The sequence below is a fragment of the Eleutherodactylus coqui genome, chromosome 4 (assembly GCF_035609145.1).
Source record: "Eleutherodactylus coqui strain aEleCoq1 chromosome 4, aEleCoq1.hap1, whole genome shotgun sequence".
In the NCBI taxonomy this organism is placed as follows: Eukaryota; Metazoa; Chordata; class Amphibia; order Anura; family Eleutherodactylidae; genus Eleutherodactylus; species Eleutherodactylus coqui.
Window position 1 is genome coordinate 292,635,660 of NC_089840.1, and position 25,991 is coordinate 292,661,650.

The following is a 25,991-nucleotide window of genomic DNA, read 5'->3' on the forward strand; positions in this document are numbered from 1 at the left end:
AGGCCTCATACTTTTCTGGGAGCACTGCAGAGGACACATACTGTTCTGGCAGCACTTCAGAGGCCTCATACTATTCTGGGAACACTACAGAGGCCACATACTGTTCTGGGAGCACTACAGAGACCTCATGCTGTTCTGGCAGCACTATGAAGGCCTCATACTATTCTGGCAGCACTACGGAGGCCTCATACTGTTCTGAGAGAGCTACAGAGGCCACATACTGTTCTGGGAGCACTACAGAGGCCACATACTGTTCTGGGAGCACTACAGAGGCTGCATACTGTTCTGGGAGCACTACAGAGGCCACATACTGTTCTGGGAGCACTACAGAGGCCTTATACTGTTCTGGGAGCACTACAGAGACCTCATACTGTTCTGGGAGCACTACAGAGGCCACATACTGTTCTGGGAACACTACGGAGACCTCTTACTGTTCTGGGAGCACTACAGAGGCCACATACTGTTCTGGGAGCACTGCAGAGGCCACATACTGTCCTGGGAGCACTATAGAGACCTCATACTGTTTCGGGAGCACTACAGAGGCCTCATACTGTTCTGGGATTACTTTGGAGGCCTCATACTCTGGTGGAGGAATTAGAATGGCCTCATATTGTAGCGGCATAGAGAAGCTCTCTCCGCTCCCTCTGCTGAATGGACATCGCAGCCCGTGCCACCGGAACAAAGCTGGCAGCAGCGCCAATCCCATTGAAAGCAATGGGATAGCTTTCTGGACTTCTGCCACAGCTATCACAGCTGTGGTAGAAGTCTGTGGTATTCTCCCTATGTTTCCAATATGGCTAGTGCTGCTGCCGCTGGCCCCATTGAAAGCACTGGCAATATTGCAGCATTTTTCTTGCGCTGTGAGGCAAGTATTTTCACTCACTCTCCTAGCGCAAGAAAAAAAAAATGCCAGTGGGTGGGAGCCCTTAATGTCAGAAGAACCACATTTTGAATTAAAAGGTTTCAGGTTGGAGTATAAAAAAAAAATGCTTTTATGAGGTCAGAGAGGTAGACAACCGGTGGAGAAGGGTCTGCAATAGCCCCAACAGGAAGCATCAGGGTGCGAGTTGAAGCTTCGGTCTCTCCTTTCTTGCTTATTGTTCAGGTTTACTGAAGTAGTTTAATGAGATTTGATTCTCTGCCTTGTACCTGAGTGGAGCTAAAACCGCCTCTTGAGTTCTGTTGTCTAGATAACCAGCGGATGATCGCCGCCATATCTCCGAGCTGCTGATTTGTTGGGTTTTTAATAGAGGCCAAGCTTAGGAGGACATAGGACGTCATCTCCACCTCCACAGAATTTGCCTTTGACCAATAGGATTCTGAATCGGATTTGGTGTCCTGGGTCCAGTACAGTAAACCATCTGCAAAGAAAAATGGAAATACTCCTGAGGATACATGGAGCAATACAGGTTAGACCGCAGGAATCTCATGTGTCCCTGCGGAGACTGACCCAGCAGCGGATCTATGCCAGGAAGGTAGTGCTGTGTCATTGCAGATCTAGAAGAGATGAATAAATGGGAATAGATGCAGATCATTTGCACTTTACCTGCTTTGCTGGCTTTTTCGTACAACTTCTCCATGACGGCAGCTCTGTTCTCCACATCATCAGCCAGTGTGTACACATACGCCTTTAGTGCCAGCTTGTAGGTGGTGGCGTTCTGTAGAGGCTCACTCTGAATACACTTTAGTCCCTTCTCCACAACAGGATCCTACAGCAGAACACAAACAGCATTATTGATTGGGATGGGTAGAATTTTGCAGTGGTGTTTGGCAGATTACCCTCCAGCCGCGGGGGCACCTTGTTTCATACAATAAGGACCCTGATATGGGATATTATGGGGTAATATTGTATATACCAGGACAATCCACATGTGAACCAAGTTCAATAAAACTTTTCAGCACTCATCTTCCTATTAAAAAATAACCAGTAATTTATAAAAAAATATGTGAAAAAGGAAAATGCACCCCAAAAATATGAACGTGTTTTGAACTAAAAATCATCCTTAATAATAGCATGTCATATTACACAGAATACTGACTTGCATACTCCTATTCATGTCAGTGGTTCCATCTCAATTTAGTCACCCTTTCCAAGTTAATACATCACATCACATAATTGATCATTTGTCATACGGTGAGTACATTAGGGCCAAAAGTAAGAGCGTAGCTAAAAGCTTATCTCCACCTCACAACTTCCCTTGATGGATGTCGAAAACACTCGCAAAGAACTTTATGCTGTGTCACTGAGTATATAAAGTCAACTATCAATGCAGCCAGGGATGATACTAGCGGTCTAATGCAGTCACCATATACCAGTCAGATACCAGTTCTACACAGTAATAGCGATTACAGGGCAGTTACCTCCAGTAATCAAAAGTGATGTCTCTTCTGATTGGTGTTGTTAACTTTCTCTTCTTGCAAAAATAATTAATCTCTGCACACTCCCCTCATCCTGGCACTACCTCCAATGCATCTTTTAGTACCCTCCCATAGGAATTTAAAGAATGTGTCAAATGGGGTACCACAAGGTTCTGTCCTGGGCCCAGTGCTGTTCAACATTTTTATAAATGATCTGGAGGAAATTATTTGAATTGCGTAGAAATATTCAGAACCCCTCTGCCCCAAGACCTCTGTGTCTTGATGATATGTTGTCTGTCTTAGATGTTTTCTGTAAAATAATCAATGAAAACAGCCATATACTTACTGATACAGGAGGGCAAATATGTGCACCACCTCAGCATGTAGGCAGCCAAATGCCAAATGCCACTTACACCTGTTTAGCACACTGATGAGACAGCCACTCACACAACCTCCTAATATGGAAGGGGTTTGCTATTTGTATCTACTCTGTGTAGGAGTTTACAGCAAAGTGCCAGACCATTCTGATACATGTGGTGCACCATGAAAACTAGCAACCTATTAATGATGCCATATCAATTCGGTGGGTTGTCCTGCACCTCAAAAAGTGAACCGCATTGCTTTGTTTTTTTGCTTTTTATATTTCTCTTTCTGTGATACATTTATATTAGTGTAGGGACTCATAAAAAGTGAGCAGCCTTGACGTTGGCTTTTGAGCTCAGGTTTTTGGCTAAAATCCATCTAATACCTCGTATTTATTATGTATTATTCACATGCAGTGCGGCTTTTAAATGCCGGGGGAGCCCGGGGTGACAGTACCAATGTGATTCACTTTTTGAGGTGCAGGGCAACCCGCGAAACTGATATGGCATCATTAAGAGGTTGCTAGTCTGCATGGTGCACCACATGTATCAGAATGTCTGGCAATTTTTATCTATTCCGTGTAGGAGTTTACACCAGGCAGTCATTCCCCTTGTATGAGAGGCTGTCTCATTGGTGTCCTCCACAGGTGTAATTGGCTCCCTCATTTGGCATTTGGCTGCTTGCATGCTCAGGTGGTGCACATATTTGCCCTTCTGTATCAGTAAGCATATGGCCGTTTTCAGTTATTGTTTGTTTGTTTTTATATTTTCCTTTCCGCAAAATAAGGTCAGTATAGCGTTGTTGGCTGTTAGCCATAGTAGTTCTAGATTTTGGGTAGAAGACAAGTGTCAGGTAGTATCCACACTGAGGGGGCAGGTTACTATGGGTGACAGTAGCACTGATAAGGATTAGGGATAGCAGGCAGCAGTAGAGACACTTTCAGAGAAAGAAGGAATGATTACGTAATGCAGTTAGTCCTAGAATTAGACAGTGAAGGAATGTAGACTACTGTAGCATTGAATGAAGTTGACAGGAAAATGGCTTGATGAGTACTGGCTCTGTGTGGAATGGTTGATTTTACAAAGGTTACAGAATGTTTTTTTTTTTATTTCAATGCTTCCTCACTTTCCTTCCCTTCCCCCTTAGCCTCACAGTTAGATAGATATACAGAGATGGGAGGAGGGTGAGTGTGACTGACCTTGTAATGTAGGAGTCTGGGAGCTGTACTCTACTTGCCTGAATTGAACAGAGACTTGTAATGAAGACAAACATGAATGAAGTGAATTACAGTACCTTAGTATAATCCTGTGCAAGGAGGAAGTTGAATAGAAAAGACATAAGAATCTTAAGGTATCTTCTTGCTGTTATTTGTGTAAATGTAAGTTCTGTGATTTGCTTGCATTGTGTATAATTGTTAAATTATATTACTGTTATGTTTTCAGTGTGATAATGTCATGTAAAAGAAATAAGCTGTTAATAACTTCTATGTGAGACCTGAGTGCTCCAATTATGGGAAAATATTAAAGTGATACTAATGTTAGTTAATGTGACTGTTTTACAATTAGTACTAGGAACAGTTAAAGTTTTTTTTTTCCTTCTCTTTCCCCTTCTCTGCCTGATAACAGGAGTTCCAGAGGGAGGGGAGTAGTAGTAGTAGTGATTGAGTGCATTTGTATGTGGATGAAGGGATTAGTAGTACTTGCATGAATTTTTATGTTATACGGTAAACATTGTGTGCAGAGGATTATATGGTTATTAATATCTATATGAGAGAGAAAGACTACTGCATAGATGGAAGTTGTGACAAGTGTTCAAGCTGTGATGAATGTAAAATGTGTGATGGAGATATTGACTCAGGTTAAACATTTCTCTCACCTACGCATAAGACTTTAATGACCACTCAGGGTGGGATGTGAATTTCATCCACATTTTTGTTTCCCTTTTTTTCTATGTACGTGTCAGTCTACACAGCAGCTCTGACATTCTACCTAAGAACTCAGAAGTTCAGGACAAGCAATGATAAACACAGGGCTGAAGTGCACGTCTTTGTAGATGAATGCCTGACCAGTAAATCTTTCTGCTTGACTGACCAGGCATTGCATACAAAAAAAAAAACACTACATTTTTCATACCTTGTAAATTGTGGTCTAGTTTTTCTTCTTCTCAGCCCTGAGAATACCGAACTATACTAAGTCTTTCAGGCTTTACTGTACAAAAATAAATGGACACACGAGCTGTCCTCGTGCAGGCTCGGGCTAGTCAGTAATGCCATGTTTTATTTTACTCAGCGCACCTTGACCCTGTTGCTTGTGTTGCACCCTCTTGTGTTAAAAACAGTAGCAACAGGTCAGCACATTCTGGCCAAAAGTTCTGAGATAAGTTTACATTTTCGTATGACAGTATTAGGCCACATGATGTCCCAGCCAATACTGCCACAGGTTCAGCTCAAAATTTGGTCCACAACATGTCACTTTCACTTCCAATACACCATGCTCATGCCACACAACATGTGCGTTTAGCGTTACAGCACCCTCAATTCTGCTACCTTGCTGCATCTGGAAAAAGAGGGGAAAGGGGGTAATCATCTAATAGCTTTATTTTCAGCCTGATACACATGACTATGCACAGCTAATGGCCCAAGAGACAAGGGATTCAGTCATGTTGTTGATCATTAATTAGACAACCCTAATTTTGCACTCTTTGTGGATGGATCGAGATATGATCAAGAAGGCAGGCTCTATACAGATTATGTTGTGCTCTCCTTACATGATGAGGTCAAGGCCGAATCCCTTGCATCTCACATGTCAGTCCGAGAAGCTGAATTGCAAGCTCTGGAAAAAAAACATGCAAGCATGCTTAAGAAAACACAGCTAACATCTACACAGACTCGCGCTATGCCTTTGGCATTGTTCATGAGTATGGACCCATCTGGAGAGCGAGGTCATACTTGACAGCAACTGAAAACCCAATTAAGGACAGTAAAGGTATACGGGCACTGATATAAGCCCTTCTGCTGTCTGAGAGAATGGCCTGGAAGCATAACAAAAGGCCACTTCAAGGATGGCACAAAAATGTTCACTGGTATCCACCAGGATTTAGCATCACAGCAGTAAAATACACACAGGGCTGCCTGATTTGTGCACAGAACAATGTGCGTAGGTCTGTACAGACTCCCAAACCGTGCAGCCCTTGTCCTGACTACCCATTCCAGCATTTTCAAATAGACTACATCCAACTGCCATGGGTGGGCAGGTACTAGTACATTCTGGTCTGCTTAGACCTGTTTTCAGTGTGACCAATCTGTCCTATCTGCTCACAATGAATGCGACTGCCAAGAACTGGTCTCTGAGGTGGTATGCAAGTATGGGGTACCAGAGACAATTGAGAGTGACTGAGGCACTCCCTTCAAGGGAGAAGTGATGCAGAAGGTAATGAAAGCGTTAGGGGTAGAACAGGCCTATCATGCTTTGTACCATCCACAAAGCAGTGGTAGAGCAGAGTGCTTAAATGGTACCGTAGAAACCACGATCCAGAAGGCCATGGCAGAGCTCAATAGACCATGGACCAGGTGCCTCCTCCTGGTACTCTGCTTCATAAGGTACAAACCTAACAGAACAGGCCTCAGCCCATATGAGCTCTAGAACCCAGACTTGACAGAATACAAAAAGTGTTCCTGACCACCACTACAGATGTTCAGCTAAAAGGAAAAATCTGAATAGATACATGCATCTCATTGCAAGAGAGTCTCCCCACCATGATGATATTATGCTTCCTCCTAGGTTGTTCAATCCCTGTTCACAACTACAGTTCCATAACTAAGGTTTTGAAGGGACTAACTAGCCTTGCTAAAGAACTAGCAGCAAGTTCTGGCATCTCCGACCCCTTTGATGACTGGTGGACTGATACTTTTGGCAGATGGAGCCACTGCATTTCATCTTTTGCTAGAACTTTAGTGACTGTTCTTGCAGCTATTATTTGCTGCTGCATTATTCCGCGCCTTTGAGAATTTATCTCTAAGACTATCGACAAAGCTGTCCCTGTTATGTATTATGATGTTTTGGCTACTGAATTTGATATTGAATCTGTTTTATATCAATTCTCTATTTGTTTGTTTGGTCTGGATGGTGCGGGATGCTCGTCCTGGTGCTGTGGGGGCCCGGGCTGGTGGCTCTGTCCGGGGTTCCCCCACTCTAGTGGTCGGTCGCGGCGGCCGGTGGCACGTCCCGCATCGTGCCCAGGCGCGCCTGTCCGCTGGTCAACCGCGCGGCGCTTGGGCTGGTGTGTGCCGCCGGGGGGAGGCGGCTTTATGATTCACTCCGGTCATCATGTGACTTCGCCCCGTCCCTCTGGGCGGGGAATCCTGCATATATACCTTGCTGGCCCAGACACTCATTGCCAGTGTTTGGTTTTGACTTGTCTGCCTACACCTTCATTTTTGACCTGACTTTGATGTGTTCGACTTCGGCTTTTCTTTTGACTCTGCCTCTGTTTTGCCCTCCTGTACTCGCACCTGTCTATCGGTTTGACCCTGCTTTCTACGACTACTCTCTGGTCTGCGCTTTTGTTACTTCCCGTCTGCTACGCGGTGCTCACCTGCCGGTCTCACTGTCCCTCCTTTCTTGGGGTCCTTGTCACTAGTGCAGAGCAGGGATCGTTGCCCAGTTGTCACCCTGAGGCCTTGCTCAGGGGGGCAAGTACGTAGGGACATGGGAGAGGGCTGGCGTAGGGATCCCCTGTCCATCTGCCATTGCCAGTCCTAACACTATTCCTACAGCACTTTTCCTAGATACTTTTTCTGTTGAGCACTAGGTCTTGGGTTTAGTCAGGGGATCTGGTAAAGTTGTGCAGGAAAACTGACTCCTGTCATTAGGACTTGAGCATTTACCTTTGCACCTAGCTGTTGTAAGAGATAAAAAAGAGGGACTGTTATAGCAATAATATATGTATTCTATTGTGTGTGCGTATATATATATCTTTTCATATGTTCATATGTTTCTCACATTAGCCTATGCAATTATAGATAGATACAGATAGATAGATAAATAAATAGAGATAGATAGATAAATCTTTCTTCTTAGTGAATAGGTAGCATCTAAATGGTTAATTTGATCCCCTATAAGCTGGGCAAATTTAAATAACGATATTTTTTTTACTGTTTATATCTCAGCTATTTAAACTTTCCCGGCTTATAGGGGATCACAGGGAGTCCTTTCTGAGTGGAAGGGACTATACATTTGGTCCATAGAAACTCCACTGATTGTGATCACCTATCCAGTCCTCTATGGGAGACCATCACTATATATCGTTTTTAGAGGCTCCCTAACCATCTGGTCAAACAATTCTTTGATTCTTTTGGCCTACACTGTATTTTTCTATTAGCAGCATATTGTGAATTACATCTTGGATCAAGCATTTGTCCTGATGCTTGTCAGTGTAATTACTTTTCTGTTATCAGCAGTTTGGTATCTTCAGACCAAACCTTTCTGTCTGGAGGTTAGCGGGGGTAGACACGGTTCTCCCCCCTATTATTATACAGTGACCAACTGGTTCCTGAAGAGTTGTAGGTCCAGCTGAAATGCATTGAACCAATTTCTTAATTATCTTCATCTTTTCACTCTGATTGAGTATGCACGCACTCGCTGATATCAGGATATCATTCTGTAGGTTAAAGCAACATTAGTTTTGAATATTCTCATTTCTCTAGTACATTGGCCCAGAACGCATCAAAGTGGGTTAAGCCTTTGGGCTTTAAGATACTCTCATTCGACCCTAATATTGTATTCCCTCTCCAGGAGGTGATTGTACTCAGACTGGATAGAGGGAATGAAATAAGGGACGGATGATTTCTGTACTAGTGATACTTGACTTTCATCCAGGGGATTTTCCATCCAAGAATTGAACATTGAGACATTCTGACAGACTACAGTGCCACAGCGTGAGCAATGCAGAAACCTGTAATCTTCCTGATTGGAGCTTCGGGGGAATATTGGACTGAAGATGACTGCTAGAAAATTTTGTTGAACTTGGTTCACATGTGGATTGTCCTGGCCATTGCAGAAGGTTTCTCCCTTGCACCATTGCTTCCCATGAGAGGATTCAAATATTCAGTAAGTCTACAGCTGACCTAAAATTGCCTTATCTGTTATCCGTGAGAACGTATATACTGAGGAGGGGAAGCCGGCAATTGTAAAGTCAGAGATCGCACACTTACGCTAGTATCTGAGCCGGACTCCATACAGGCAGCTGTAACATAGCAAGCTAGAGAAACCTCATCATCCACACCGCCCTGAGGAAACCAAAGAAATCATATCAGTGAAGTATGCAACACTACAAAACACTGAACACCAGTAAGAATCACCATAGGAGAGCTACTTTACAGTAAGAGCAAGATATGTAATTGAATGCTCTACTCATAAGGGCAGGACGCATACCTGATGACGAATGATGACTATGAGATTAATACGAAGAATATAGTTATAGAGTTATATATATTTTTAAAAGCCATCCCCTACCCTCTTCCTGCAGACTGGGATCAGCCAGATATGTTTGTAACCTGAAGATTTGGGGTATTTCTCCTTCTTTCTGCTGCTTTCTGTACATTTTATCTCCATGTGAAGACATCTTTTCTCTGCTGCTCTTCTTCTCCTCTCACAGCAGGAGTCATAGATAAAGAGGGGAAGAATCTGCATCCCCCTCCTCCTTGTCTACTATTTATAGTATTAAGGTGGTCATACACATGAGATAATGGTTGCCCAAAAAAGCCATTTCAGGCGACTATTGCTTGAAAGAGCAATGCCAATAATTTGCAATGGACAATGGTTGACAATCATTGTTTGTCATAGACTTGATCCATCCTGTTGGCTGACCACAGCCAAAAGTGTACAGTATGGTATGATCTGCCGAAACCTTGGAGCTCACTTGCTATACTGGTCAAATTTCTCTCTAATAACATAAAAGTAGTAATACTCATGTGTCCCCACTCCCCCAGCACTCCTGCTCCTCCGCTAGTCTTCATTTCCAGGCAAGGGCATGCATACCACAGAGGTGAACCATGCAGCTGCTATGGTGTCTATGGAGAGAGGGGCTCAACTTTGTTTAGTTCCATGCCCTTTTCTACTGGGTGGCTGTAGCCATTGCATTACACCGCTCTCCAGATACACTAAATGCCTTAGGGGTCATGGAAAGGGAGTCGAGGGAAAAAACAAATACAAGTCCCGGTTGTCCTGGGGGCCAAAATCAAGCACCTTATTAGGGGGCACATTTTTATTTTCGCTGTGGGGCCCCTCGCTCCCATGCACACCACTGCTTCTGGATGCACGTCCTGAGTCATGATTGAGTCCTGTCATCACTGCAGCAGAGCCAGTGATTGAGTGAAACAGACACGATTGTCAGGATGTGCACTCAGAAGTGAAGACCAGCGGCGATCCTGCCAGCCAAAGGCAAAAAAAGCACCGGGAAAGCAGGGACAGGTGAGTATTATTTCTTTATGTTAATCCACCACTCTGGAGCAGTTTCTTTCAGCTCCAGATAACCTTCTTCACTGTTGGTGCTCGGATCATTGTCTCAAATGGATGGTCAGCTTTAATCTAGATGCATTTTTTAAAATTGAAGCGGTTTGCAAACATTTACGGAAATGCTGCAGGAAAAGGCAAACTACAGTCTGATGGGAGGGGAGGAAGATGTCACAATGGTAAAACTGGTCCACTTCCCAGGAAGCTCTCTATCCACAAGCCAAAACTAGCACCAGTACCAGTAGGCATTGTTTTATCTCCCCCTGGAATGAACGACCAGAGGAAAGTGAAGGAACATAGGGTCTATCCTGTAGCTACATTATACTCTCTGCTATATTGAGCTGTTGTTCCTCACCTTCAACTCATTGTGTAGCAGACGACCTCTGGTGTTGAAGCAGCCATTGGGCTTCTGCTGGTCTTTCAGCCAGTCCATGCTTTGTTTAATAACCTTGTCATCAATATAGATAGTAGAAGTAATCTGGCGGTAGCACTTTACAACAAAAGCTGTGAGCCTGCAGCAGGGACAGGTACAGTAATAGTCAAACACAAGAACATTGAATAGATCCTAGTACAGGATTCAAGATCATCTCCCCCTCCGGGATCCGTTTCATACCACCACAACCCTCATCTTTGAACAGGAGATTCATAGACCTTCCTTGTAGATCAGAGAAGAAGGAAAGTCATGTCCAGTGTTCACAAACTACATGTAACGAGAGATGGGCCACCTATATCTATAGTTCCATAGAAGTGGAAGCGGTAACTTTAGTGGTACAGAAGCCCATAGACTGATCAAGAGAAATGTGGGGCATTGATGGGCAGATAGGAACAGAGCATGATATTTCAGGTCCTCTATATGTTATTGTGGTCCAATGCCATCCATTACCCACACACTGGGCTCATCACTGATCCAGAGAATAGGTTTGTGCTAGTTCGGCTCATCCCTGGAGTAGTGGCTACCCATGATGAATGCATATGAGATCTATGGAAATGTCCATGTGCCTCTGCTCGTAGATTTCCATGACTTGTATTTTCATACTTCTTAATTGATGGCTGGACAGGCAGCATCCGGCAGGGAAATAATTTTTTTGGTAGAAGCACAAACACTGGAATATTTAGTGGAATGATTTATAGAATTTGGACAACATCGGGGTAGGGTGAGGACTGCACCCTACAGGGAATAAAAGGTCAGATTACGTATATATGCATTATGTTAACAAAAGTAAAGAGGGTATGCAAATTGGATGTGTGAGCATTAGGTATAACGTAGAATATCACAAAGGCATATCCCAGAACAGAAACCATCAGAATGCCCCCAAGTGTAGATGTGACAATGGGGTATGGTGGTGGGATGCTACCTGAACATTTAATCAGTCTGGGACATCACAGTGCGTATACATCTTCCAGATTCCAGAGTTGGCAATGTTATTCGAAAATGGAGAACATCTGGTGTGTGCGGTGCAGTAACATTTGGGGAGACCTTGTAAAAGTGACTGTGAGGGTTATGAACATACTAATTTATATATGTATGTATCTTTGATATATGTTTCCGGAGGCTTTAGGCCTAAATTGTACACTCTATTCTGTGTCCTATGAAAAGCTCTGATAAATGCTTGTACATTTAGGTTAGTACTTTATTACATTAAGTAGAGGTGTAATCTTAAATGTCCATCATGTCTCCAAGATCTTGTTAATCTCGTTACAATGATCAAAGGATAATGGAATGCTTCGATCATTAACTGCTGTCTAGGGCATGTGATTAAAAGTTAGATTGTGATAAAGAATCAAGGTACTAGACAGTCCGTCTACATTCCAACAAAAGAAGCCATGTTTATTGAGAAAACGCAATTATTCACCACCTTAGTACTTTGACCTCAGTATAACAGATTGAACTTTGTAACACTAGCCTTTGCACTGATACGCCTACTGATACGCCTACTGATACGCCTACTGATACGCCTTCTATTTTTTGTATAAGAAATGACAATGTACAGAATAAACACAGATTGCTTCTAGACACAGGCCTGATCTCTGTTTCATTGCTTTCTCACGGCGGCCGCCATAACCACCTCTGATTTGGAGCCTCACAGCATATTGACGGAACATTGAATTCCATAACAGTAATTGGTGCCCAGAACGTGGGGCTTGAAGGAACAAGAGGACCACCTGTACCTCAAACCCCCCCGGACCCAGATGGGATAAGGAGCCACTCGGAACCACGGATTTACAAAAACTGCGCAGTAAGGTAAGGCTTTATCTTGCCACAATCTATCCGTGCTTCTTGGCTGCTCCTTTCCTGTCCGAGGGGTAAGAAGTGCATGCCTCTTATAAATCTTCAAGCTTTTTAAGAATTCATATGGTGGGCTGAATATGCTGTGCAGGTGTTCTTTAACTGTTATTGTCTTTATTTGTTACTTTGCATGGTCAGTGTACAGAATATGAAACCCTCTTGCCGATCTCTGGAAGGCATGGTATAAATTGTACCAGGGAAGCCTAAAATTTTCAGGGGATAAAATCCCTGATGGGAGCCTCTTATAGGTATAAGAGAAGTAGTTGAGACGGGGGAAAAATAAGCAGGGTTGGGAGGTACCGACACTTACAGACAAGTGAGGAAGTACTGACACTTAAAAAAGTAGTAACTGACATTCAAATGTTTTTGTCTTTATGTGTGCCTGTTTATGCACGAGTGAGTGATTGATGAGTTGACCTGATCGACGGAACCTGACCTCCGGGGTGCAAATATAAATCTCTGTGTCCCGTGTTAACAGGAACCTGATCAGTGACGCTGAAAGGAGTCCCTAACAAGGCCACGATTCTGGACAGGGCCCCCTGCAGTTCCGTTTGTATATTTCAACGGTCAGGGGATTGTTTTATGTGTGTGAAAGGATAAAATAATAAGCCTCTTGGTGTACATAAACCGCCAGCCATGGGCAATACTGCTGGTAAAGAGGATAAGGTATGGAAGACAGCTAAAGAAATTGTACAAGAAAGAGAAGGCAGAGCTGCAGTTGGTAGAGGATGTGATAAATTGTTTAAGCACATAGGATATAAAGGGACAGGAGTATTAGATCTCCAGCAGTGGGAAAGGTTTTCAGACAGTCATGCCGGGTGGGCAAAAGATGATGGATTAAGGCAAGTATAGATACGGCAGTAAGGGGTTATCAGAGAAAGGGAATCCTCTTATAGTTTGTGTCCCTCTGGGACATAAAGTAAGTTCATGCAAAATCTGTGGACAATTATGTGACAAATAACCACTATTATATGTCTGGTATGTCTTGTTGTTATGTAAACTAATCTTTGTTGTACGTCTTAGTCTTCTTCATGTAAGTGTAAGTAGATATACTGTGTGGTTTTGTATTGTCTCTGTAGTAGTGAATGGTGTGAGCAGACTGTGCAGGTTAATAGGGAACAAAGAATGTGTAAGGAAAGGTAGAAGGTTTAACAATGCACGGTAATAATAGTTGCTATCTGGAGTGGTGAATATAAGTATGTAGGTGGAAATGGGCATAAGTTGTATTATGTTTGTCATTGGATAGCCTATTCTGAACAAAATATGTAAAAACCGCGGTACATAAGAGTTTTTCTTATATATATATATATATATATATATATATATATATATATATATATATATATATATATATACTTTGTTCAATATGGGAAGTTCTATGTACAGTAAATACAATCCCAGTTTCTACTTCACATGAGATACTTATCAGTCTGTATATGAGTGAATGAAAACCCCAGTGAGTGTGAATTTGTGTATTAATGAAGGGCCCGTATGAGAGTTAGATTGTGTTATATGGTGTGTACTGTTTGGTGGCTAGAAATGAAATGAGGCAAGAAAGACCAAACGCTGAGCCAGACCACAGGGGGTGGAGCTAGGTGATGTAAGGAGATGGGAGGGAAGAACAATAGGAAGAGGTCTTGCTCCACCCTCAACATAGACCAGCCTAGGTGAGAAGTATACGTCTTGTAATTACTAATAATTAATGCTGTTTAAGGTCTGAATGTTTTAGTTGCTTATTAATATCTTAGCTATTGTTTCATAGAGATAAAATTCAGTGTCATAGAAAGGAAGAAAGACGCTGATGAAATAAGAAACTTGTAATGAATTATGTGAATTATACGGTCTTAAAAATAGAGTACATAGGGATTTTAAGATATATATTTTTTTTCTTTTTGTGTAAATGTCAGTTCTGTGATTGGTTGGACGTCTATATCACTGCTAAATGCTGTTAGTACTGCACTGTCTCTGAGAGAATGTTCTGTAGGAGAGACATGCAGACGACCAGCATTGAAGGGGTGGAGCTAGATAATGTAAAAGTAGGTAATGTTTCATCCTTCTTTTGTCTACAAAGGGAGGGGGTGAGGAGCTTGGGCAGTTAGGAAAAGTTTTTTTTTCTCTTCTCAAATTTGATGAGACATTGCAGGCAGGATCAGATTAATAATGAATTTGCTTAAAGAATATCATATTTCAATGTGGATAGATGTTTGTGGATTATTCTGCCTTGTTGTAATTCATGTCTCTGTTATTTGTATTGATATCTTACAAGCCTTATCTGCATCCATCAAATTTTCACCGGATGGATCGATACGGGTTGAGACCTCAAGTTACAGTTCAGAGGAGGTTTGTAAACTAACTGCTCTCTTGGTAGATCCGGCTCATGTATTTGTCTTGATAGCTACTGCAGAAACTCAGCTTTCCGCAGGTCCTGACAAATAGTAAGCCACCTCCAAGACAAACTCCAATTCCTGAGTCATTGCTTAGCACAAGGAACTGGACATCTGACATAGGTGATCCAGGTATTGCAGGTCAGCAATTTCTAAATTTTTAATTTTTAATTTTAATTTAATTTTTTTTTTTTTCAACAAGGTTCTGATCTATTTGTCTAGCAGTAATTGGTGCAAAGGGTTTCAGGAGTGCCAATTCAGCTGGCAGAAACTGAACCACTAGAGGTAATGTTTAAAGGGTCACGATGCCTCATGCGCTTCCTTGTGCTGGAAAGTCCTGAAAGCATATTGGGAACCGAAATGATGGGATCCTTGGGATCTTGTATCGAATTTCACCCGTCCGGTGAGGCTCGTATACACCCCAGGTCTGAAAGTCACCCGACCTTCTGTCGGATGGCAGCAGACCTAGCGACACCTCTACCTGTCTTCACTCTTACGCACGCAGAGAAACAAGTTCTTAGTGTCGTACCTTCGAGCCTTTGGGCTACCAGTCAGACGGACCTCGACAGACTGTATTTGTTTGCATTTAATTTTAGAGGAAAGCAGTACTGTTGAATAGTGCTGCCACAAGGGGCACAGAACAGCCCAAAACCAGTTCACCAGATTCATAAAGCTGGTATTAGACACCTGGACAATTCCCGAGGGCACCGCCCTCTTGTAATATGTTGATGATTTGTTTTTATTTTCTTTTATGTACTGCTGACACAAATAGTTACCTCAATGCATCACTAAGCCTTTTGTGTTTCCTCCATCAGAGTAGAATGGCTGCAAAGCCAGCAAAGAGAAACTTCAGTTCTGCAAGTCTCACGTAGTGTTCCTGGGCCACTGCCTAGGTCCAGGTACTAAGCACCTGACGCCGGAACGCACGAAGGTGGTAAGTGACATGCAACTTCCCACCTCCCATGCCCAGTTGCGTACCTTCTTGGGACTGGTTTCATACTATTGGCAATGGACGCTCTGCCTCCATGACCATGCAGCCTCTGTACGACTGTTTGGGTTCACGGCCATTTCCCTGACCCCGCAGGCCGAGTCAGCCTTCTATCAGCTGAAAGTACAGGTAACCGGGTGCACTGGGACTGCCAGACTATGACAACCCTTTCCAAATGTACGTCACTGAGATGGAGGGACACGCCACCGCTGTACTGACACAAAAAGCGACCTGTAGCATACTACAGTGCCCATCTTGACGCGGTGGCTAGAGGGTCTCCATCCTGCGTCCGAGCGGTTCTAGCAGTTCAGGCACTAATGGACAAAAGTTCTGACGTTGTCCTAGATCACACCATGGTGATCTACACCCCACATGACATACATGGTATCCTGACACAGGTAAGCCATAGACATCTGTCCCTTGCTAGACAGATCAAAATGGAACTTGCATTTACACTCTTCATCCAATGTCTCATTTCAACGTTGCACCACTTTGAATCCGGCCACCTTATTGCCATTAGGTGACACTGATTCAAATGGGGGAGTAAGTACAGAGGACCAGCTTTTTGCAAATTCTCTGACTGATGAAGAGGAGGCCTTTGACGCAGAACACCAGCATGATTGTGACAGCTGGGTTCGCACATGTCACTGACAAACCCCTCCTAAACCCCTGTGAGGGTATATATATATATTGCCATATGTGTTTTTTATGCTTTTATACCTGTATGCAAGTTTTATTCAATTCCAAATGAAAAAAACTTTAATACTTCGCCTTACATCAGATATGCCAAGGTTTTGCAAGAGATGTATCTTAAATTCAGAGAAGAAGAACCAGACACAAGGCCGCATGTACTTGGCCGATTTCCCAGAAGCGCAGAAACAAGATATCAAGATGTTCAAATGTACATAATTTTGACTGTCTTAGGCCAGAAATCCGGACTTCCCATATATGGATGTTAGGCCGGACTTCTTAGAATTGTGTGGGTAATTCTTTGTACTGGAGTTAATTGAATACGTGATTTTCTGTATAAGCCAGAGGCGCCTCACTGTCTAAGGCGGAAATCCGGACTGCCCATATATGATTATGAGCCCATCACCCCATAGTGGGGATGGGACAGAGGGTATAAGATCTCATGTAATCTGTAATAAAGTGCGCAGTTTTTTCTCCCGTGTGAGGAATGATACCAGATCCCTGTGTGGTGTCTCTTCTTACCGCCGGCAGCGGGGCAAGTGGGGTGGGCCCGATTGGTGTTGCACTTAGAATTTTTAACCCTCATACCCCCACCTTGAAATGTTTGTGGATGGATCTAGATACCTGAATGACAAAGGAAGGTTTGTAACAGGTTTTGAAGTAGTCACACTGAATGAGATGCTTGTACAAAAGCCACTGCCGCCATACATGTCAGCGCAGGAACTGAGGCCTGTACGATTGAAAAAGGTACCACTGCTAATATCTACACTGATTCCAGGCTCGTCTTTGGTACTGCACACGATTATGGACCCATCTGGCGGTCCAGGAGCTTTTTCACGGCACAAGGCAAGCCCATTAAGCTATCATGTTGCCAGGACAGGTGGCCATAATAAAGGTTAAAGCACACACGCAGGGGCAGTCACCAGAGAGCGAGGGGATAGGGCAGCCAAGGCTGCAGCCCTCCTGGTCAGTACGCAAGACCCCTTGTGCTGTAAGTTGGATCTTGGTCCCACCACTCTTGTTGATTTGGGATTTGGCGTCCTACGGGACGTAGATGATGTACCAGCGGCTGCCTACACCCACCTCGCCGTCCTAGCTCACGGGAAAGTGCATGCCTCTCGGAATGCCATGGTTTCTGTTGTGCACAAGGTATAGTATGCTCCAGGGTTCGACAGGTTGGCAAAGGCATATGTGAAGGCATGTGAAGTGCACACCCAGACCACTGTATCCTATTCAGAGATTACAAATCGATTACATCCAGCTTCCCAAATCAGGCAGGTATGAGTACGTCCTTGTGTGCGTGGACCTGTTCAAAGCCACCACACAATGTACAGTGACTAAACTTGTGTCAGAACTTGTATGTAGATTTGGGGTACCAGAGACAATTGAGAGTGACGGAGGTACACAATTTACAGGTGAAGTGATGCGAGAGGTGATGTCAGCCTTGGGGTGGAACAAGCGTTTTACACTCCATACCACCCGCAGAGTTTAACAAAGTTGAAAGAACTAAAATGATATGCTTAAGTTAAAAGAAGTGTTTGGCTCTATGCCAAGATTAGGCCTGTACCATCCACAGGCCCTACAGCAGGGGTGTGATAAGGTTATTGAATATGTACAAGAACTATGTCGTAAACTGAAAATAACACCCGATCTAGTGTTTTCCCCAATTCCAGACCCTGACAACCTAGAGGGGACTCATTTCTTGCAGCCTGGAGACTGGGTGGTTGCAAAAAGACACGTAATAAAGGCCTTGGACCCAAGGTTTGACGACCATACCAAGTTCTGTTGTCAACGCCTACTTCTGTAAAAAGTGGATACATGCCTCCCACTGCAAGAAAGTTCCCGAGCCAGAGGAAAAGTGATGGGTGGGATCCCGGCGTTGTTTGGGTGGGGGAGTGTTTGCAACTTATGGACATTCTGTGGGATACGGAGACAAGCAACTTATCTGGAATCGCTCCCTCTACGATATCGTTAAAACAGTCAAAAGAGTAAAAGAGCAACAACAGTGGGGATTCGGCGAAGAGGATAGAAAGACCGGCAGGGGTGGCTTAGCACCCTTGATAGTACCACAACAAAGGCTCTTTTCAAGATGGACTGTTTTAAATGGGGGATTGTGAGGGTTATGAACATACTAATTTATATATGTATGTATCTTTGATATACGTTTCCGGAGGCTTTAGGCCTAAATTGTACACTCTATTCTGTGTCCTATGAAAAGCTCTGATAAATGCTTGTACATTTAGGTTAGTACTTAATTACATTAAGTAGAGGTGTAATCTTAAATGTCCATCATGTCTCCAAGATCTTGTTAATCTCGTTACAATGATCAAAGGATAATGGAATGCTTCGATCATTAACTGCTGTCTAGGGCATGTGATTAAAAGTTAGATTGTGATAAAGAATCAAGGTACTAGACAGTCCGTCTACATTCCAACAAAAGAAGCCATGTTTATTGAGAAAACGCAATTATTCACCACCTTAGTACTTTGACCTCAGTATAACAGATTGAACTTTGTAACACTAGCCTTTGCACTGATACGCCTACTGATACGCCTACTGATACGCCTACTGATACGCCTTCTATTTTTTGTATAAGAAATGACAATGTACAGAATAAACACAGATTGCTTCTAGACACAGGCCTGATCTCTGTGTTTCATTGCTTTCTCACGGCGGCCGCCATAACCACCTCTGATTTGGAGCCTCACAGCATATTGACGGAACATTGAATTCCATAACAGTGACAGAACGTGGACAATCAATCCTTATAAGGGCTACGATGGCATCACACACATTATCTGCCCTCACTCAGGAGGTCTCACAGGCCATTGGAACATCTATTACCACCAGAACCATTTGCAGGGAACTGCTTGTGAAGGGATACCATGTACGAGTGGCTGCACACAAGCCCAATATCACAGCAATGAAAACAATGGTGCTTGGAGAATCATTTTTGGACTGCATATGACTGCAAGCAAGTGTTGTGGACAGCTGAATCACAGTACACTATCTTCTGATCAGATGGACACACTTGGGTGTGGCGGTTCCCCGGAGTACGGTTTCTACATGACTGCATTGTCTCAGCAGTGAAGTTTATAGGAGGTCCTGTTATGGTGTGGAGATGTCTCTGCTGGGATGGACTAGGGCCATTGGTTATAAATTATAATGAAGTCCACTCTAAACGCCAATGGTTACAGAGACATTCCTGACAATATGGCATCACCTACTCTGTGTCTCTACCAACATGATGGAGCACCATGTCATACAGCACTCAGTGTTGAGGCTTGGTTTGAGGATCAGAATGTCTGCAATCTGCATGGACCAGCCCAAAGTCAGGATGTCAATCCTACTGAGCATCTTTGGGATGAACTAGAACCATGCACGCCCAACACGCCCATCATCACCCGCATAACTATCTGAAGCCCCCCTTCAGGAATGGAGGAAAATCCCTCCATATTGTAGGTAATGCAAGCTAAGGAGCTGAGTTTGCATAATCCGCAGAGGGAGCCAACTGTAACTGATAGCCGGGGTCCTGCTGCACTAGCAGAGATAGAAGAGAACTCTGATCCCGCCGTTAACCTCTTGCATGCCATGATCAATGTTGTGGCATGTAAGCAGTTAACAGAGATAGCGCGCTCTCACTGTGACATCATTGGCCATCTGATTGGGGAGAGCTAATGGGTTGTTATCACAACAGGATGCCTGGCAATGACCTCCATGTCTGCCCTGACTTGTGATGGCAAGGATAAGAGATTATATATTGCAGTACTTCTTTACTGCAGTCTATTATCTGAAAGATCATAGGATCACAGGTTCAAGTCCCCTACAGAGACATAAAAAAGGCAAGTAAAAAATAGTTAAAAAAATAGAATAGAGTAGAATCGATTGTTTTAAAACCCACCTTAATAAGTGTTTTACAATACATTATATGTACCCCAAAATGGTACCAATAAAAACTTCTCATCATACAACATACAATTCCACATACAGCTAGGTGGGTGGAAAAATAAAAAAGGTATGGCTTTTCGAAGAATGGAGATGGGGGAAAAATAAATATAAAAATTGCAAAAAATAATTACATCCTTAAAGAAGTTGTCCGGTTGTAAACTACTTATGGCCTATCCTCAGGATAAATCATCAATAGTAGATTGGGGGTTACCCGTGCCCCCTGCCAGTCAGCTGTTCTCTGAGCCGATGCACTACTTTGCAGGACTGATTTCTGCAGGAAGCAGAGAGCTCTGCTTTTACTCTAGTGGTCATGCTTGGTATTGCAGGTCAAGTTCCCTTTGAAAGGAATGAAAGTTTTGCTTGCAATACCAAGCTGGCCACTACAATATGAATAGAGCTGCCGCTTCCTGCAAAAATCAGCTCAGTGCACAAGTACACTAGCCTGGTAAACAGCTGATTGGCAGGAGACCCCCGTCAATCTACTTCTGATGGCTTATCTTAAAGGATAGGTCATCAGTAGTTTACAAGCTGATAACCTCTGAGCCACATCCTTAAAATGGTTTTCCATGACAATACTATTGATGACCTATTCTCCGGATAGGTCATCAATAGTTGATTGGCCCAGACCGGCAGCTTGGGATCCCAGCCAATCAGCTGATTAGGTTCCACTGAGGTCTGACCAGAAGCCACTGCTCCGACTTCCTGTGTAGCAGTCGGCATTTGTAACTACAGTTGCCCCACTCATTGAAATTAATGGGAGCTGCACCTGCAAATAGAAGCTCCAGTCACTAGAGGGGTTGGAGCAGTGACTACCGCTCTGGACTCCGTGTATATCAGCGCTGTCAGCCTGCCGCTCGGTGATCAACTATTGATGACCTTTCCTGAGGATAGGTCCTTCAATAGTATTTTTGTGGAAAACCCCTCTAAAGGGTTAATACAGCATATTGGTAATATAATTCTGTTCTTTACTCTCAGAAGACATTAAGGAGATTCTATTGAAATCCAAATTATGGAAAATGTAGCACTGAACAGACTCTCCACACTCACCATGTGTTGCCATCCGGATCACTCTGTCCGAAGGCGCTGTATGACCCGTCTGTGCGCTTGTATGTCAGCTGGCGGATGCTTCCTATAAGATAAGGGGCAACAGCCAAAAAGTTTTACGTATGACCAAATTATGTTTTGTACAGAGCATCGGTCCCTACTGTACTTCCGTATGCCGCGGATATTATATGGGACAGCTTGGTATACCATGGCATAGAAAGTCACAGACTCCATAGAACAATGCCACGCACTCACCACTCTGCAGAAATTCTTTGGCCTTCGCTAGCACATCAGGGTTTATTAGATTCGATTTCTGTAAATACTGGAGGATGTAGACATTTGGGGCGAATCCAGCCATGTTCTGCTCACCGCAGCCATACGACATGGCCAGGAGATCACCGATGTTACTCATGGCCGGTCCCATGAGGTCGCCTGGTCAACAGAAAAGACGCAGATAAAGCAGATGGATATTTCTATATTTCACCTCAGTCCAGGTTTCTATAGAGATTTTGAACATTTAACCCCTTCCTGCTGCTTGCTTTTGGATTTTCATTTTTAACTCCCCACTTTCCAAAACCCATAACTTTTTATTTTTCTGGTGACGCAGCTACATGAGAGCTTGTATCTTGTGGAACCATTTAACCCCTTGAGTGGCGGGTTTCTTACCCCCCTGTCAGCCCCAGCAGGGCAGGTTTTTAAAATGATCTAATCATTTAATTTCAACTCATTTTCCAGTCGCGTTCCAAGAGCCATAACTATTTCATTTTTCCATTGACACGGCCATGTGAGGGCCTGTTTTTTGCGGGAAAAGTTGTACTTTTTGATGGCATCATTTTTGGGTATATATAATGTATTGCATAACTTTTGTGAAAAAAATGTGTGGGGAGATTAGGGGAAAAAAAGAAATCCTGCCATTTGTTTTTTCGATTTCATTTTTACGGCGTTCAGCGTGCAGAATAAATAATGTGATAATGTTATTCTCTGCGTCACACGATCCCGGCGATACCAAATTTATACAGGTTTTTTATGTTTTGCTATTTTTGTACATTTAAAACATTTTTTTTCTTAAAGCTTTGCTTTTGTGTCGCCACATTCCAAGAGCCGTATTCATTTTTTTTTTACCATTGCCAGAGCTCTAGAAGGGCTGGTTTTTTTGTGGGATGAACTCCAGTCTTCATTTATCTAATTTTTTGGAACAAGTAAAATTTTGGTCACTTTTTATTCCATTTTTTCTAGCATGTAATTTTGGCATGTTTTTTATTTTTATTTTTCACTGCATTCTCTGAGCAGTATAAATAATGTATTAAGGTAATTCTACAGGCCGGTATGATTATGCCAATGCCAAATTGTAATAGTTTTTTTTCTTTTTCATGACTTTTTCACACGAAAAAAAATAAAAAGTAATACAAGTTTAAATCACCTCCTTTTGCCATATCTATAATACAAAAATCTAAATCATAAAAGAAAAATATATACTTGGTATCGCCGCATCTGTAAATGTCCGATCTATCAAAGTAGTGCATTATTAACCCCGCACAGTGAACTTAGTCCGAAAAAACAATAAAGAACGCCACAAATGCACTTTTTCAGTCACCCGGTTTCCCAGAAAAAAATGCAATAAAAAGTGAACAAAAAGTCGTATGTATTCCAAAATGGTACCATCGTTAACTACGGGATGTCCTGCAAAAAATGAGCCCTTGCTCAAGTACGTAGATGGAAAAATAAAAATGTTATTACGCGCAGAAGATGCAGCAGAAAATAATTTAAAAAAATTAAATGTCTGAAAAAAAATACAAGTGCTGCAGTAAAAAAAAACTATACACATTTGGTATCGTAGTAATCGTACTGACCCGTAGAATAAAGTTATCAGGTGATTTTAGTTGCAGTTTGTGCGCCGTAGAAACAAAACGCACTGAAGGATGGTGGAATGTCATTTTTCTTTCATTTTACTCCAATTAGATTTTTGTAAAAGTTTTTCAGTACATTATATGGTACTTTAAATAGCACCATTGAAAAATACAACTCGTCCTGCAAAAAACAAGCCCTCATACAGCGACGTCGATGGATAAATAAAGGAGTTATGATTTTTTAAACGTGGGAGGAAAAAAAAGAAATGGGGAAAGAAGAAAAAAAGGGACCGTGTCATTAAGGGGTTAAATTGTGGTGGCAATCCCAATATATAAATCTTTGTGTATTGGGATTTGGGGCCTTACGGGGAAATTGTTAATTCAAATGCTTTAACTCTGTTTTGATTCAGCTATAGAAGTGTACGTACACAATTACACAATTACACAATAGTATGAGGCAATGCTTATATGAAATATCTGTTTTTTCATAACTCTGCTGAAAAAGATGGAATTTAGCAATTTAGCCGTAACCAACATGTATAAATATATTTGACTGTCCAGCTGCATGCACTAATACGGAACTAGGAATCAGACAATCAACCGCATCCGAGACGGACTACCGTTTTTTGATTAACCGCGAAAATCCCCCAGCGATTTACTGGAAACAGACGCAAATAACATGGGCGGTCTATGCAATTACTAATTCATGAAATAGCCTCCAATCATATCGGTTTTGAGACACGGGGGGCGAGACAGCCCATTCTACTCTCCAGAGTGGTACCACGTGACAGGCAATACCAGATGACCGGATGAAGGAAGACGCTTATCCAATAATCAATCAAAACATTGTGTTTATGTAATTCTTGCCTGCCCAAAAGGGCTGTGTTTGATGTGCCTTATAAAACCTATTACGCGCCAAGAATAAACAGGAAGTTACTTTTTCTTGAACTTGTGTCAGACAAAGTGATTTCAGTGGGAGACAGTGCACTGTCCGATACCTTATCAATCAATCTGGAAGGGTGTGATCATTCCTAATTGAGTAAGCCGTGGTTCCAAAAACAGGAAGGTTCCACGACATTTGGTGGAGAATGCGGGCAGCGTGATCGATTAGGATCCAAAGAAGCCCGGACACAAGACGCGGACAGACAACCTTGGATTTGGTGGGCCCACCTACTCAACACGGTAAGATAAATTGATTATCTATACCTGTGTGCCAAGTTCAGGTTTGCCTGTGTTGTGTCAAGGCCGGGCACTTTGGAGCCATACAACAGGTACTTCTTTAAGTCTCGATCACGTGGAAAGAACCTGTTATAAAATATAGAGGAATGATTACATGCCTGTCGTTTTGAGAGTACTGGTCGGTTGGCAAGGTCAGTGAATTGCTTTAAGGGAGAGGCAGTCCCCGCGGGGGCCCCCTGCTCGGGTCAGGTTTGGAGATAAAGCCTCAGAGTCAGGGGGGCCTGTCGGGGTAGTTTGACTAGGTGGTCCTGCTCTAGTCAGGTTTGCAGTCTACAGCCTTGGAGTCAGGAAACGGTCAAACGTCTGGACAGGCAACGCTGCTCCATTAGAGTCTGGTAATAGACCTAGGAGGGGGGCCTGCCAGACAGTATCCCGAGGGGTAGTTTAGACCAAACCAGCCGTACTGGTGCTCCGTCTATTTGTCTGTTTGTCTATGGTATGAGAATACCACACATGTCTTGCCCGAATTGCAAAAAAGGATTGTTATTGACAATAAGTACACTTGGATGGGAGATCTGTAATCAGAGCGATCCGTACCCCCCCCACCGTTGTGGTTACGGGCCACTGCTTGAGGGTGATGGACCCCAAATATTTGTTTATCGTTTAAACGTGCATGAGTGGATCCCTCTGGCTGAAGGTAGATTGTTGAACTGTGTAGCAGTAGAACTCTGTGAGGTTCTAGGACGGGACATACTGTGTCCGGTATCTAGCGTTACTCCTAGAATTTTAGACCTGACTGCCGTATTTGAGATTGGAATGCAACACCTGTTGTATCAAGGACAGTTTTTGCATCCCCCCCTGAGATGTGGAAATCCAAATAATCACTGCTACCACTGACTCTCTGAAGTGTCACATTTATAACTGTAATGGACAGTATTAACAAATTATGTAACAGTAGAGTATAAGTAATTACAATCTGAATGGTTCTGCTCATCCATTGCATAAGATAAGCCTTGCATAGAATTAAGAGTGTTTATATATCGTGTAGAGTTAATCCTGCTTACATCTCATATAGAAATAGTCTGTCTGTATATTGCATAGACCCCCACTAATAGGTCTGTGATATAGGGTTAAACTGTAGTCTGTTATCAGGAGAAGGGGGGAGGCGAGGCGCGAGGGATCAGCGCTGCAGGAAAGAGGAAGTCACACTCAGCTCCTCACTTAAACATTTCACTTAGGAAAAAAAAAAAAAGGAAAAAAAAAAGAAAACCCCTAGACACTAGAGATATACTTGACCATCACTGTTCCGGATCAGTGACCTAAGGACGGGATATTTATAGTACCGCACCGCTTGTCTCTTGTCTGGACTACGACGCGATCCCAGCCGGCACA

General features: G+C 43.0%; 1 protein-coding gene across 1 annotated transcript in view; it reads right to left on the bottom strand.

Annotated features, from left to right (window-relative positions):
- Positions 1-25,991, bottom strand: part of LOC136626791 (alpha-2-macroglobulin-like protein 1) — a 93,909-nt gene that overhangs the window by 26,608 nt on the left and 41,310 nt on the right. Inside the window, exons 8-13 of the mRNA XM_066601797.1 lie at positions 21,829-22,005; positions 21,577-21,658; positions 10,588-10,744; positions 8,933-9,007; positions 1,547-1,709; positions 1,150-1,361 (exon numbers count right to left, since the gene is read on the bottom strand). Coding sequence (XP_066457894.1) covers positions 1,150-1,361; positions 1,547-1,709; positions 8,933-9,007; positions 10,588-10,744; positions 21,577-21,658; positions 21,829-22,005 — 866 coding nt within the window. The remainder of the gene's footprint in view (positions 1-1,149; positions 1,362-1,546; positions 1,710-8,932; positions 9,008-10,587; positions 10,745-21,576; positions 21,659-21,828; positions 22,006-25,991) is intronic.